Below are 12819 nucleotides of genomic sequence, written 5' to 3' on the forward strand. Positions count from 1 at the left end.
GCAGGCGCTTAGAAGTAGCCGACAGACCAGTTGTAGCTACCCATCGGGCCGCCGTACTTCACGTAAGGGTGCATGAGGACGTCGTGCAGCGGCGGGCGCCAGACGTCGTTGTGGTAAAAGAACTTGCGGAACTCCGACGTGAGACCAACGTAGCCCTTGTCGATGAGGTTCTCCTTCTCGTAGCGGTAGCGCTTGTAGCCTGTAATGAAGCAGCGCAGGTTCACCTCGGCGGTCTGGTATGGGAGATGTGCGGCTTGGCGTTCCGCAAACTCAATCATCATCTCCATGTTGTAGCGCTCACGCTCTGGGCGCACCCACGCGCCAAAGATGGAGATGCCAGCGACGATGGCAATCACGGTGCGGCCCGTGAACCAGCGCTTACCATACACTGGGTACACACGAACAGCCGGGTACCCGCCAGGAATCACGCGCTCCTGACGGTAGGCCTGACCGCTAAACCACGTGTAAAACGCCTTTGTGTCCGTCGGAACGGGGTCACGCACCAACCGGCGAACTGTACTGCTCAACATGATGACGTAACAGAGATGTATAGTAAGCCGCTAACCTGCGCCCACACGAGGTGCGCACAACAGAAGAGAAAAAAAACTTCCGTTCCTATGATGGATGATGGCGAGGTGTGTGTTTGTGTGGTGAGGCTGTCTAGCTCGCCCCTGCTGCTACTGCAAGTGCTGCTGCTACTACTAGGGGAGTCAGGTCTTCTATACTAGGTTCTCCCCCTTGTTCGACAGCTTCTACGAGAAGGTGGTGGATGGGAGCAGTGACTGCAGCTCTGCCGATAAACGAGGTGCACGGCTACTGCAGGAATTATGAAAGCCGGAGGGGGAGGGGCTTTTGCCGGGTGTGTTAGCGTGTGTGAGTAGGGTGCGGTAGAGGGGGAAAAGAGAGAGCGCGGAAGCAGTTCATTGACGACCAAAACGTGCAAACCCGAAGGCGACGAATCAAAAAGAGGAGCGAGCCGGAAGTGCGGCAGCATTCACGCAGCAACGAGCGCGACCTGAACGAAGCATGAAACAAGGCAACAATTTCGGAAGCAGACAACAGAGGCATTCAGCTGCTCGGGTAGCAGTTGCTCCTCGCGTGCGCGGCGGAAGGCGTACACAAGCCTAAAGAGAAGAGGTGCACACGAGTAGCACTCCATAGGCGCTTGCTGCTGTTTTGTGTTCGTGCTTACGTGATGTGTGTGTGTGTGTGTGTGTGAGCGCGTGTAACCGAGGTGTTGAAGCAGACACGAAAAGGCACACTAGTGAATGGAAGAGGGAGAAAGGCGCCTCTTCCCACCCACCCCACACCACACCACCCCCCTCTCCGCCTCGATCGCGCGAGGACCGAAAGCGCTGCGGCGTCACACACCAGCAAAAGAGTACGACTGCGGCATGCATACGATGCTGTGCACCACAGTTTTACATACATCGACTAGTCTCTTCAGAGCACGAAACAACGAGGAGCTTGAGATGCAGACAGCAAGCCCTTGGCCTAGTCCTCCCTCCCCTGTCCTTTGGCTCTCCCACCGTCACACACAAAGAGCCACACACACACACACACACACACACACACACCACCCCTCACTTCACTACTGAGTCTTTGCCCGCCTAAGGAAACAGCGGGTAGAGCAAAGGAAGAATAACGCGAAAGGTCAAAGACGCGCGTCCTTACTGCTGCTTGCAGTCCGGGCTGCTGTCATCGACGCGCTTCGAGGGCATTGATGCCCGCTCCTTCCGCGCTGCAGCCTCTGCGGTCAGCACAGACAGAGGCTTCTTGTACTGAATAATAAGTGTCTGATGCTGCACATCGTAGGAAAGGTGCGCGCTCTCCAATGGAATGCGGGCGCGCTCTAGGTCAGGGATGGCAAGCCTCTTGAAGTACTTCCTGTTTGACGTGCGCACTACGATCTTGCCGACGCTGTCCCCATCTTCGCGCTCAACCGCGACGGAGAACACGTCTTTCGGGTACGGGAGATTTCGGATTCGCACCACGTAGCTCTCCTTTGTGTCCTGTCGCACCACCACCGGACTTCCGCTCGACTCAGCAATCAAGGCCCGATCCAGGTTGCGCGATGGCGCCTCAGTGCCAACCTCTATAGACCACTCAGAAAAGCCGCCAAGGGCATTGCGGGTACGGCGCTTTCTCAGCAGCAGGGAATCTGTCACCACGTCGTACTCTTCAACGAGCTCGCTCCCATCGGTGAATTTGGACGTGATGTGCTTACGATCCCCGCGTATTACAGACGACTTGGGTTCTGCGAGCATTTGGTTGAGCTGGCCGTGCACAGAGTATTCTGAGAACAGATTAAGATGTTGAGTACGCTTTCTGTGGGTATGAGAGCCGGATGAAGCACTCGTGAGCTCCACACAATCCCATTGAAGCCCAGTTGCCGTGGGAGTGGGGCTGGAGGCTGAACAAAAAAGGAAGAGAGAACTGCAGCGTTCCCTCGCCCGATGGCGGCCTCTATGCTCTATACACGAGTGAAAAAGTGTTGTCCCTTACTTTTTAGGTGTATGTATGTGCGCGTGCGTGTACGTACTTACCTAGGAGCAAGCTTCTACCCTTTGATACAGCGTGGCTGCGAGTTCCTCTCCTTTGCCTTTCTTGAGTGTCCTTCCCTCGAAAGTGGAGGGTATGGCTGTAGCCAGAGGCGGCAGCAGCAGCAGGCACCCAAGCAGGCGTTTTGTTGTTCGCGGCGAAACAAAAAGCGTGAGAGATGCAAAAAAAAAAGGGCGTGAAGGTGGCATGAGAGAAAGATACAGTACCTCAGCGGTGGGTTGCCTAAGAGAATGCTCACTGCTCACGGACGACGAAGAGACAGCTGACATCGCGCGCTCTGACTCCTCCAGTGCAAGAAAGGAGGGAAGAGGAAGAGCGCACTCCTCTCATTCGCATCGGGCTGCTCGTTGAGTGAGCTTTCGCTTGTAGCGCCTTGACTTGCTGAGTGAATTTCCTTTTTTCACCTGCTGTGTATGTGCAAACCCTTTTGCTATTCTGTCGCAGAAGCTTCACCCACTGAGGGTGCCAGAATATCGCACAGTCGCTTAATACGATGGTCCGTCGGGTGCAGACGCCTCGCTATCTCGTGAAGAGTCTCGTAGGCCAGGTACGTCTTTTTGCGCGCCAGTCGCGTAAAGCGAGCCGTCTCATTGCCTGGGCAGCGTCTCCGCTTCGCGCCCACATCGTTCGGCTCTGGAGCCCTGGTGGCCGCTGCGGCGGAGATAGTGGTTGCCGAAGAGGTACAGTACAACGCCATCTCCTCCAGCACCGCTGTGTGCCCATTCAAGACGGCCCAGTGCGCCGGCGTCCGCTGCCACTTGTCTCTCGTATCTATTTTCAGACCGTATTGGTGAAGAAGACGAGCCGTCTCAGCGTTGCCGCTACGTGCCGCGAAGTGCAATAGTGACTGCTGACGGGCGTCACGGCAATGAACCACAGCCTGATCGTGCTCTAGCAGACGCCGAAGAATAGCGGCGGACCTGCTTGCCGCCAAATGAGCAGCAGTCACGCCATCCAGCGTCACGGCGGTAAGCCTGGCACCGTGCTGCAACAGCACCTCCACCACACGCAATGTCGCCAATTCCTGCTCCAGCGAGCAGCAACTCGCAACAGCCACATGCAGGGGAGTGGTACAGCGGTGTTCTCGACGGTTGTGTCCGTTGACGTCGGCGAGGCCATGGCGAAGAAGGCGGTCAGCAATCCCGGCGCACTGAACGGCAACTACTTCACGGAAAAGGGAATCAGCAGCTGCCTCTGCATGGCTGAGAACTTGCGGAGGTTGCAAAAGGAGTGGCAACGCCGTCACTGTCTCGCCGTTCTCCGGCTTCGACTCACCATTAAGAGGAGCTTCTGCCCACGCCTCGCGCAAAGCCTGCACATAGTCGCCGAAGCGGGGGTGCTGGAGCAACACGCAGGGCTGGAAAGGAGGAGGCAGCCTACCATGCTCGTCGATCCCGGCATCGGAGCCGGCGTGGAGCCCGAGATACACAGCGCGGCTGAGCTTTAGAGCACCAAGCGAGTCACCCCCGGCGTGAAGGTAGTGAGTGTCACAGCGAACCGGCATACCCAGCATCCTTTGCCACACAGACCGCACTACTCTGTAGAGCTCATCCTCCTCTCTGCAGCAGCCATCATTTTTTTCATTGAGCTGAGCATCAAGCTCTTCTTGTTGCGCTTGGACAGCGTCGACGGCAAGCTGGGTGCGGCTCACCTTGCCCGTCGGCGTCTGCGGCAAGGAAGCTCCGTTGGTGAACAACAGCCAGCGACGCGGCACCATGAAAGAGGGCAGGTGCAGCGCAAGCAGTTCCTGCAACGCGGCAGCCACGCCCTCCCTGTGATCTCTCAAGAGCCCCCCATCGACAACGTCTGTCAGCACAACCGCCGCACCGATGGCTGGTGTGCCTGACGCGGATTGCACGCAAAAGCAGGCGCACTGCGAAAAAAGACCAGCTAGCGCCCGCTGAACGGTGCCCTCCACCTCCTCCAAAGCCACGCGTTGACCGTTCAACTTCATCTCCCAGTCCCGACGACCACGCAGCTCCAGATCCGGCGGACCTCCCTCACCTGTCGAAACAAGTCGCCCGATATCCCCTGTGCGAAAGAAGCGCTCGCCAGTGGCGGCGTTGCAGCCGAAGGGTGACGACGTGCTATCCTCCGCGTATCCACAGCACACTTGATCTCCGCAAAGGACAACTTCCCCGTAGTCGTCGCCTGCAGACTCACCAAGCTCCTGGAGCAAGCCTTCTTCCAATGCGAAAGCGTCGCTGTCGCCGAGAAGCACGTCGGATGCAGCATCCAGCCTTTGGACACGAACCCGTGTGCCCACCCCGGGACCGCACTTCACGTGCTCTGCCCTCGTGCCTGGAAAAACGCGCCACACCGACTGGTATATGGTGGCCTCAGTCACGCCGTAGATGTTGTACAGCTCTGCCCTGTCAGCCCAGGTGCTGATCAGCGCCTGAGACATGCGTTCACCGCCGAGAAACACCTTCATTGGAGCAGTCGAGGAAGGGAGCACCGACAGTAGATGACCAGCGGTGGTGAGAGAAGACCAAACCGCTGGAGTGCTCACCACGTGAGTCGGTTGCACGCAGGCCAGCAGCGGCGCAGCCTGGCCGTTGAGGAGGTCCTCCTGAGTGCATGTGTAGAAGATGCTGTGAGGCGTACAGAGCCCCACGAGCATGTCACCGATAGACGGATCAAAGAACGGGGAGGAGAGGCAAAAGAAGCGACAGCATGCATCGCCCACGGCGAGGCCATCCTTATCGAGAATGAAGCGCTGCAGGTATGCTCGCAGATTGCCTCGCGAGGCTACTACACACTTTGGGTCCCCTGTTGAGCCGGATGTGTATATGTAGTAGGCGACGCGGCTGTCGTCTACATGTACCACCGGCAGCCGCGTCGGTGTCGCGGTGCCCACCTCCGCCATCTGGAGTTTTCCGTTGCAAGTGCTGTTCTCTTCTGCCGAGAGCGCCTCGTGAAGCAACGACGAGACATCTTCTGAGCGCAGCTTGCAGCGCGGCCTCCGACGTTGCTCCAGCCGCTGCAGTCGCAAGGGTGGATCATCTGGGCGAAACAGGCAAAAAGTCCAGCCCATGCACAAGCAGACGCTTTCCACCAAGCATGTGTAGAAGGTCTCTTGACTGTAAACCCCAACATCACACTCATCCTCCGCGCCACGCTCATCACCCGGCGTGCCGTGTACCCCCCCCCGCAAGTGGTAATGAACGCCGATCGTGCGAGGAGGTGATGATCCGCCGCTTCAGCAGCTCCACGAACGCACACCATGCTCGTTTGGTCACGCGCTCTGCAGTGATGGACGCCTCGCTGCCATCGACGGCACCGCTACTGCCTTCTAGTCGCGCCGCCTTCGAGTAGCCGCAGTGGCGGTGCCGGAGAAGTGCGAACATCACCTCGTCATCACCGCGCTCTTCCAATGCTGCAAGTATGCAGGCGGATAGCGTGGCCCCATCGCCCACACACACCGGGACGTTCGAGCTCATTCATGCATCACTCGTGATGCCTAGATCAGCGCCAGCTCCTCCTACTCACCAAAAGGAATAAAAGAGCAAGCATATAAGCAAAGAAGGAGATAGTATGAATTGAAAAGAGTTCGCAGTACGCCATTCAGTCTTCCCACTCACGGGCCCCGGACTGAAAGCCGCATCTCTCGTGTGCTTACAGGAGTGGTCAAGGGGGGCACAGAGGTTGACCTGCAGAGTGGTAATCGCAGCACAGCGGCTTTGCAGGCTTGCACTAACGCTGTGCGCTGCCACACATCTGGCGGCGAAGAGATATTCCTCCCCTCTTGGAATGCGCTCGCGAAATGCAGCCTGGCCTGAAGCTGAGTAGCCTGGTTCTTCTGAGCTTGTTGACAGGCGAGACGCACGAAAACAGGTCGATTACTGTGTACTATCTTAAGCGGACTGTGGGGGTGAATTAGGCGGGAAGAAACACCCAAACGGCATCACCTGCTGCTTCAAACGACTCTTGGGGGAGGCAACAGCGGGGGAGAGCAAAGGAGGCAGACCACTTGCACCTGGTAGCCTTTGTCCTTCACCCAAGGCTAAAGCTGTTGTTTGCCACAACACGACATGGGCTCTACTCTGGTTGCGTAGCAGCTGCCATGCGATGCTGCTCTACCATACAATTGTCGAAGCTACTAATTGTGTCGTCACAGATTTCCGCAAGACGCTCCAGACCCTTGGCTACGGCCTCTACAGCGTAGTCGGAAGCCTGCACATGCAAGAGCATCTTTGGTTCCAGAGGATGGGGAATCGCGTAGCCGGCGCTCGTCACGGCGGCGTTCTGCATAAGAACGTGCCGCAGGGGGTTTCCTAGGGTGTGATCCTCGTGAGAGAAAGTTACCACAGCAGTGGACTCGTTATCAGTGATACGCTGCAGATCAATTTGAACCTTCTGCTCCTCCGAGGTGTCCACCTCATCGCCCTCGTTCATGCGTTGGATGTGCTCCTGGTGGAGGATGAAAGCATCGCGAGGGTGAAAAGACGCCATGATACCTCTCTCTGACTCGGTACGTTAAGGTGGGTGTTGAGAAACTTCAACGTCGCTCACGCGTCGCTTCGAGAGCCTCAGAGGAGGCTGGAAAGGGTGCCCTGTAAGGAGGCTGGGGGATGCAAGAGAGATGAAAAGCGCCAAGCCTTCAAGCTTGCTATCCGAGCTTGAGGTTCGAGTCGTCGCCAAGTCAATTTCAGCAAAAGGGTGTGTTGTACAGAAGTGGAAAAGTGTCGCAGACAAAGATCGCCGAAGGTTCAGTGAAACGATATGGTGCCATCGGGGACGGTGGTGTGGATTGGCGAGTGCGGGTGCATGTGTGTATGTGAGAGAAAAAAAAGATTCCCCCGTGCCACTCATCCGTATCTCTCCTCTGCACCAGTAAGAGCGTCACTTCCACCACAAAAAGAAAAGCTAGAGATGTGGCGAGTTGCGATTCACGGCAATAAACGCCGTCCAACACGCGGAAGTTGTCTCTCAAACTATGCAGAAGATTTAGTTCTCCCTTGCACTTGAGGTAGTAAGAGAAGCAAAAAGAGTTGTTTATTCCTTTTTCTTTGGGGGGAACGGGAGGGGACTGTAATAGTAGCCGATCATAGCGAAGGCAGCAGCGCGACACCCAAGAGAGGGGTCAAGTTGAGAGAAAAGGAAAGGGTTATTGCATCCATTAAACGCTGAATTCGGCAGTTATGTGAAACCTATATGTTCCTTCCGTTAGTGAGTAGTCAGCGAATTAGGAGCTGCGGCACCCGCTTCCATCTCCTTTTCTTTTGGTACGCGAACTGAGGTTGCGGAGAGTCGCTGCTCTCCGCTCACACTCAACGGCCCTTTAGTCGGTGTGTCGCGCCGAAGCAGGTGCGGCCTCATTGATCAGGACGGCCGTCACGCCCGATGCTGCGCGAAATAGTCGGTCCTCCATCGCGGTCAGTAAATCTTCTTTTGCCTTGTCGTGTGGCCACTCTGAGATGAGCGGAAATACAAGACCCTTCGCCCCCTTAATTGTCTCGGTCGCTCGCAACGCATCAAAGACAGCGTAGCACCCCTCTTCAGGATTGCCGTCAGGGCTCATGTCGTGGTAGAAGAGGCAGGTGTCTCTGAATCGCGATAAGTATCCGTTAAAATCAAGGACAACGGTCTCGCAAAGAGGCACAACGTCTTTGCCGCGGTGAACGTAGACAGGCACATCCGCAGATGCTGTCAACGCTGCCAAGCTACCGGGTGTGAGGAGGGACGACGGCACGTGTGGGGAGTAGTGAGTGAGAAGCTGGCCAGGGCTTACCATCGGCGCCTTCGTTGGGTCACACATGATGCGCGTGTCTCGAATTTCGACACGCGTCTGCGGGTACCTGTCTGCAATGGCGCGGTGAATCATGCTCACGGTAATGCACCCCCTGCGCAGCACCACCACCAAGTCTTTCGCTTCAACCTTGGCTACAGTCGACTCGATGCCGATCGCGCTTTGTCCGCCGTCAATGATCAGTAGCTCCGGGTCTCGAGCAGCCAAGTCGTCGTAAACGTGCTGCGCGGTCGTAGGGCTTACATGCCCGAAGGTGTTCGCACTTGGGGCAGCTACAGGAACATCAGCCATCTCTAGCAGTTTCAGCGTTATTGGATTGTTGGGGATGCGAGCCCCCACGTAGCCAGAACCACCTGTAACGCAATCCGGAAGGGTCGGGCTTGCTTTGCAGACGATCGTCAACGGTCCTGGCCACAGAGCCGCCCCGATTGTGCACGCCAGCTCCACCGCCCCCTCATCCCACTTCAGATCCCACAACTTACGTGCGCCGTCCAAGGTGTACACGTGACAAATGAGTGGGTCGGTAGGTGGCCGCCCCTTCACGGCGTAAATGCTCTTGACAGCACTTCCAATCAGCGCATTGCCGCCTAATCCGTATACAGTTTCGGTTGGGATGGCGACCAGCTTGCCTTGCACTAGGGCATCAGCAGCCCGCCGCAGGTCCTCCGGCGAGGTTCCAATAATCTGAGCCATGGGTTGTCTTTTGTCGATTAGAGAGAATGCCAGACAAGCCTTGAGCTTCGTGTGATCTGCGCGAGCTTGTGGCGGGATGGACAGCCGATGCGGCTGAAGTGCTTTGGACTACGCGCCTTTCAGCCACTAGCCCTCTCGCGGAATAACAAAGAGGTAGGAAGGAGAAAAAGCCGCGCGCGGGATGCGATGCAGCGAGGCACACGTGAGAGAAGAGAAAGAGGAGCTGGCGATGACGATGAGCGGATCCGGCTCGTGAGAAGCAACTTGTGCAGGAGTCCGAACTCTCTCCAAGTAAAAAACGAGTCACCGCGACGCGGTGGAAACAAGTAAGTGAAGCCATGAGACGACAGAACGCTCGATGTCCTACTCGCACGTGCCCCTCCGCTAGACTGGAGAAAGCAGAAGCTCTCAAAAAGAAGGAACGGATTCGACGAACTGCGCTAAGAGTGCGCATCTTCCACTGTTTCGAAGATGGGGAGAGGTATCGGTGCTGCTCATGCGCGTATATTTCGTCTGTAGTTCACTTGCTTATTTTTTGTTCGAATGTTACGTCTTTAACAGGTTAAGCAGATCTGCTGCCTGTGAAGAAAAGGGGGAAAAAAGCTGCTCGACAACTCCAGAAAAACACAACATAACGCGCCTGCCTTGATTTCCATAGTAAGCAGTGTCGCCGATTCGCGGTGGAAGAGTGCACATATCCTTTTGCTTCTCATGCATCTCCTGCTACGTCCGAGAAGGACCCAGGTGCTGCTCCACCACCACCCTCATAGAGAAAGCCGCAAAAAATACTTCTGAGAAGATATGCTTGCCGCGCAGGGTGCATGGCTTGACTACAGCAACGTTTGCTCGTCCCATACAGACAGTTTTGTTCCTCTGTTCAAAAAAGCACACGCCGTCATGCTATCTACAAACTGCACACTCCACTCAAGATACATGGTGCCTGAGACACGAGAACCGGAAACTGAATTTTTTTGTCGTCTCCTCTCTGCCACACAACAAGAGCTAAGCTCATCTCTGCCCGGCCGGTCACAGGCCCCGTCGCGCGGCGCGAGACAGCCGTAGGCACACGAGGTGCAGCAATGCCCAGACCCGGTCATCGGTGCATGGCTTCTGCCTCGAACCTTACCCAACCCCGCCCCACAGGTCGCCCCACAGCCACGCACATTATGCTGGCCATCACCCGGGGCATCCCTCTCGGGGGGGGGGGGGCCAGGCTCACCCCGCCCCCAGTGGGCAGTGAGGGCCGGGGGTGGGACGCGTTCGAGTCACGCCGACACTCCGCCCATCCTGTGGATGGCGAAAACGTGTGCGCGGCCGCGGGTCGCTCCGGCGCCACGCCGTCCAGCACCGGACACTGCGGACATCGGCAGTGATACATCGCTCTGACGTCCCTACGTCACGCGCGCCTGACCCTGTCACCACCAGAGGTGGTTGTGCAGTGGCAGGAATAGGGGCTGCTTGGCTTCCCCACAGAGAGAGTGGGTACTGGACCCTGATACCACGCTGAGGTGTCCCCCGTTATCAGGGAGACAGAGAGAAGGAAAGAAGCGGAAGAAAAAAGGTCATATGAAAAACAGGGAGGAAGAAGAAACTCCTCAGGAGACCAACAATAAAACAATCGAAGAACCGCGGAGCTCTAAGGGACAAGGAATCGGATGGAGAACCTTGATAGCGGGAGATTCACAGGTCACGTATTGGACGGCCCTCCAAGTACTAAAGGGTAGCGGTTTGTGCCGAAGCACTGCGTTAAACTAATCAGGTAATTTCACCCCATCCTCTATCCCCTGGGGTGTGCTCACCAGTCCAATGTGGACGGAAGATCGTCATCGGGCTTGCGCGAGTCGGGCCTGCGAGGCATGAACTCGCGTGAACCGCCTCGATCGCTGCGGCGGCGGCCGAACCCACTGTTGTTCTCCCTTCTGGAGAAACCTCCTCGATCAACCCGCCTGAAGCGCTGCCTCTGCTGCTGCATCCGATGCTGGTAGCTCTCGGCGAGCTGCATCAACTCCTTTGGGGCAGTGGCATGGCAGCGAGTCAAGTAGTTGACGAGTTCTGTTGCGAGACCACCATCCTCTTCGCCAAGGAATGTGTAAGCGGTGCCGGTGCGACCGGCGCGGCCGGTGCGGCCGATGCGATGGCAATAGCTGTCAATCGTTTTTGGAGCCTGAAAGTTCACCACGCACGTTACATCAGGAATGTCTAGACCTCGAGAAGCAACATCGGTCGCGACGAGAAGGCGAATGTGGTTGTTCTTGAACATGCTCATGACCCTGTCCCGCTGCCGCTGCGACAGACCGCCGTGAATTGTCCCTACGTAGCGTGTATCGATTCCTAGCCGGTGGCTGAAAGCCCTGGCTGTGTTTTCCGTATCCGCCTGGCGCTCCACAAAGATGATGAGCTTGTCCTTGTTGTCGTCGATGGTCCCATCCTCGACCAACGACCCAAGCTTCTCAATGCGCTCTGTGAAGGTTCTGCAGAAGATGAGCTCTTGCTTGATGTGCTCATTCACTTGAAGCCCCGCGCCGGCCGTACCGGCTCGAATCAAAACACGATCGTCCGATAGATATTTGCGCGCCATCTCTTGCACCGACTCTGGCCACGTCGCCGACCACATCATCGTCTGCGGGTGTGAAGCTGAGCCAAGGTAGGCCATAATCTCATCCAAGTGAACCTGGAACCCCATGTCGAGAAGGCGATCTGCTTCGTCAAAGACCAGAAACGACAGATTACGGATGGACACGTCGCCGCCGTCGAGAAAGTCCTTGAGTCGTCCTGGACAAGCAACGAGAGCGTCACAGCCGTTGCGAAGACGGCGGGCCTGTAGATCGCGCGGGGCACCACCGTAGGCCTCGCAGACGCGCACCTGCCCACATCCGAGGTTCTGAAATACCTTCGTGGTTTGTTGCACCAACTCCCGCGTGGGAGCTAGAACCAGAACAGACGGCGTCCCATCGGGGTTGGGCTTGAACCCCGCCAGGGCTGGAACCGCGAACGCCACCGTCTTTCCCGAGCCTGTTGGTGCAAGTCCGATAACATCGTGACCGTCGGCCAGCAAAGGTATTGTGAACTTCTGAATGTCAGTCGTGGAAGGGTACTTGAGCGTCTTCAACCCCTCCGCCAGCCATCGCGGTGCATCGCGCAACTCTTCAAATGAGTTTAGCGGGGTGACGTCGACACGATCACCATTGCCGTCCGTGATAGAGACGTCGTGCTCTGTTGACACTGCAGACGCGTTTGTCTTCGGTGGCGCATGCGGGTCGCCGATATTCGAGCTCGTTGCGGGGGCCGATCCCTCGTAAGCAGCACTAATCACAGAGAAGCAGCGCACCCTGTTCATCAGGGGCAAAAGAGTCGGGTGAGCCCGAAAAGGCACCACCCTGCACTGTGCGGCACCCCATCTGCCCAACAAAGCACTTGCAAAACGCTGCATCTGCACAACTGACTCTTAACAGCACCGGAGATCACAGTTACGGGGGGTGCAACGGTACGAAACAGCGATTTGAAGCGAAAATGAAAGCATTCTAATATCGGAGGTACACAGTGTGGTGGGAAATTTTGAGAAAGATGACATGGACGTTAAATCAAAAAACGCGTCGCATTGTTGATAGAAAGCCCGCGGGACGCCACGACATTACTGCAGGTAGAACTGCAGCACCCTGAAGACATGCAGGGTCGGCTAGGAGAGCGCAACGCTGATCTGCCTTGACGTTTCTCAGGGCAAAATCGCTCTCTGGAGCGATGTGTGCCGATGGCCTCGAGCTACATGTTGCGTCTTTGTGCTGTGCTTTGAGAAATGTATACAAAGCCATGGT

General features: G+C 56.7%; 6 protein-coding genes across 6 annotated transcripts; all 6 read right to left on the minus strand.

The window, feature by feature from the left end:
- Positions 1–8: 8 nt before the first annotated feature.
- On the minus strand, positions 9–530 carry LINJ_28_2170 (putative NADH dehydrogenase subunit NB6M; the record flags this gene model as incomplete). The annotated part of the gene is made up of 1 exon (XM_001470206.1): positions 9–530. One exon carries the CDS (start codon positions 528–530, stop codon positions 9–11), a length of 522 nt encoding a protein of 173 aa, XP_001470243.1.
- Positions 531–1670: 1140 nt separating this feature from the next.
- Positions 1671–2267, minus strand: LINJ_28_2180 (conserved hypothetical protein; the record flags this gene model as incomplete). The annotated part of the gene is made up of 1 exon (XM_001470207.1): positions 1671–2267. The coding sequence occupies one exon, from the start codon at positions 2265–2267 to the stop codon at positions 1671–1673; it is 597 nt and encodes a 198-aa protein (XP_001470244.1).
- Positions 2268–2992: 725 nt separating this feature from the next.
- On the minus strand, positions 2993–5599 carry LINJ_28_2190 (hypothetical protein, unknown function; the record flags this gene model as incomplete). Its single annotated transcript, XM_001470208.1, has 1 exon — positions 2993–5599. One exon carries the CDS (start codon positions 5597–5599, stop codon positions 2993–2995), a length of 2607 nt encoding a protein of 868 aa, XP_001470245.1.
- A 1004-nt stretch (positions 5600–6603) lies between these two features.
- On the minus strand, positions 6604–7017 carry LINJ_28_2200 (DNA-directed RNA polymerase-like protein; the record flags this gene model as incomplete). Its single annotated transcript, XM_001470209.1, has 1 exon — positions 6604–7017. One exon carries the CDS (start codon positions 7015–7017, stop codon positions 6604–6606), a length of 414 nt encoding a protein of 137 aa, XP_001470246.1.
- Positions 7018–7846: 829 nt separating this feature from the next.
- On the minus strand, positions 7847–9007 carry LINJ_28_2210 (conserved hypothetical protein; the record flags this gene model as incomplete). Its single annotated transcript, XM_001470210.1, has 1 exon — positions 7847–9007. One exon carries the CDS (start codon positions 9005–9007, stop codon positions 7847–7849), a length of 1161 nt encoding a protein of 386 aa, XP_001470247.1.
- A 1795-nt stretch (positions 9008–10802) lies between these two features.
- Positions 10803–12437, minus strand: LINJ_28_2220 (putative mitochondrial DEAD box protein; the record flags this gene model as incomplete). Its single annotated transcript, XM_001470211.1, has 1 exon — positions 10803–12437. One exon carries the CDS (start codon positions 12435–12437, stop codon positions 10803–10805), a length of 1635 nt encoding a protein of 544 aa, XP_001470248.1.
- Between the last annotated feature and the right edge of the window lie 382 nt (positions 12438–12819).

This window comes from Leishmania infantum, chromosome 28 (genome assembly GCF_000002875.2).
Source record: "Leishmania infantum JPCM5 genome chromosome 28".
NCBI lineage: Eukaryota > Euglenozoa > Kinetoplastea > Trypanosomatida > Trypanosomatidae > Leishmania > Leishmania infantum.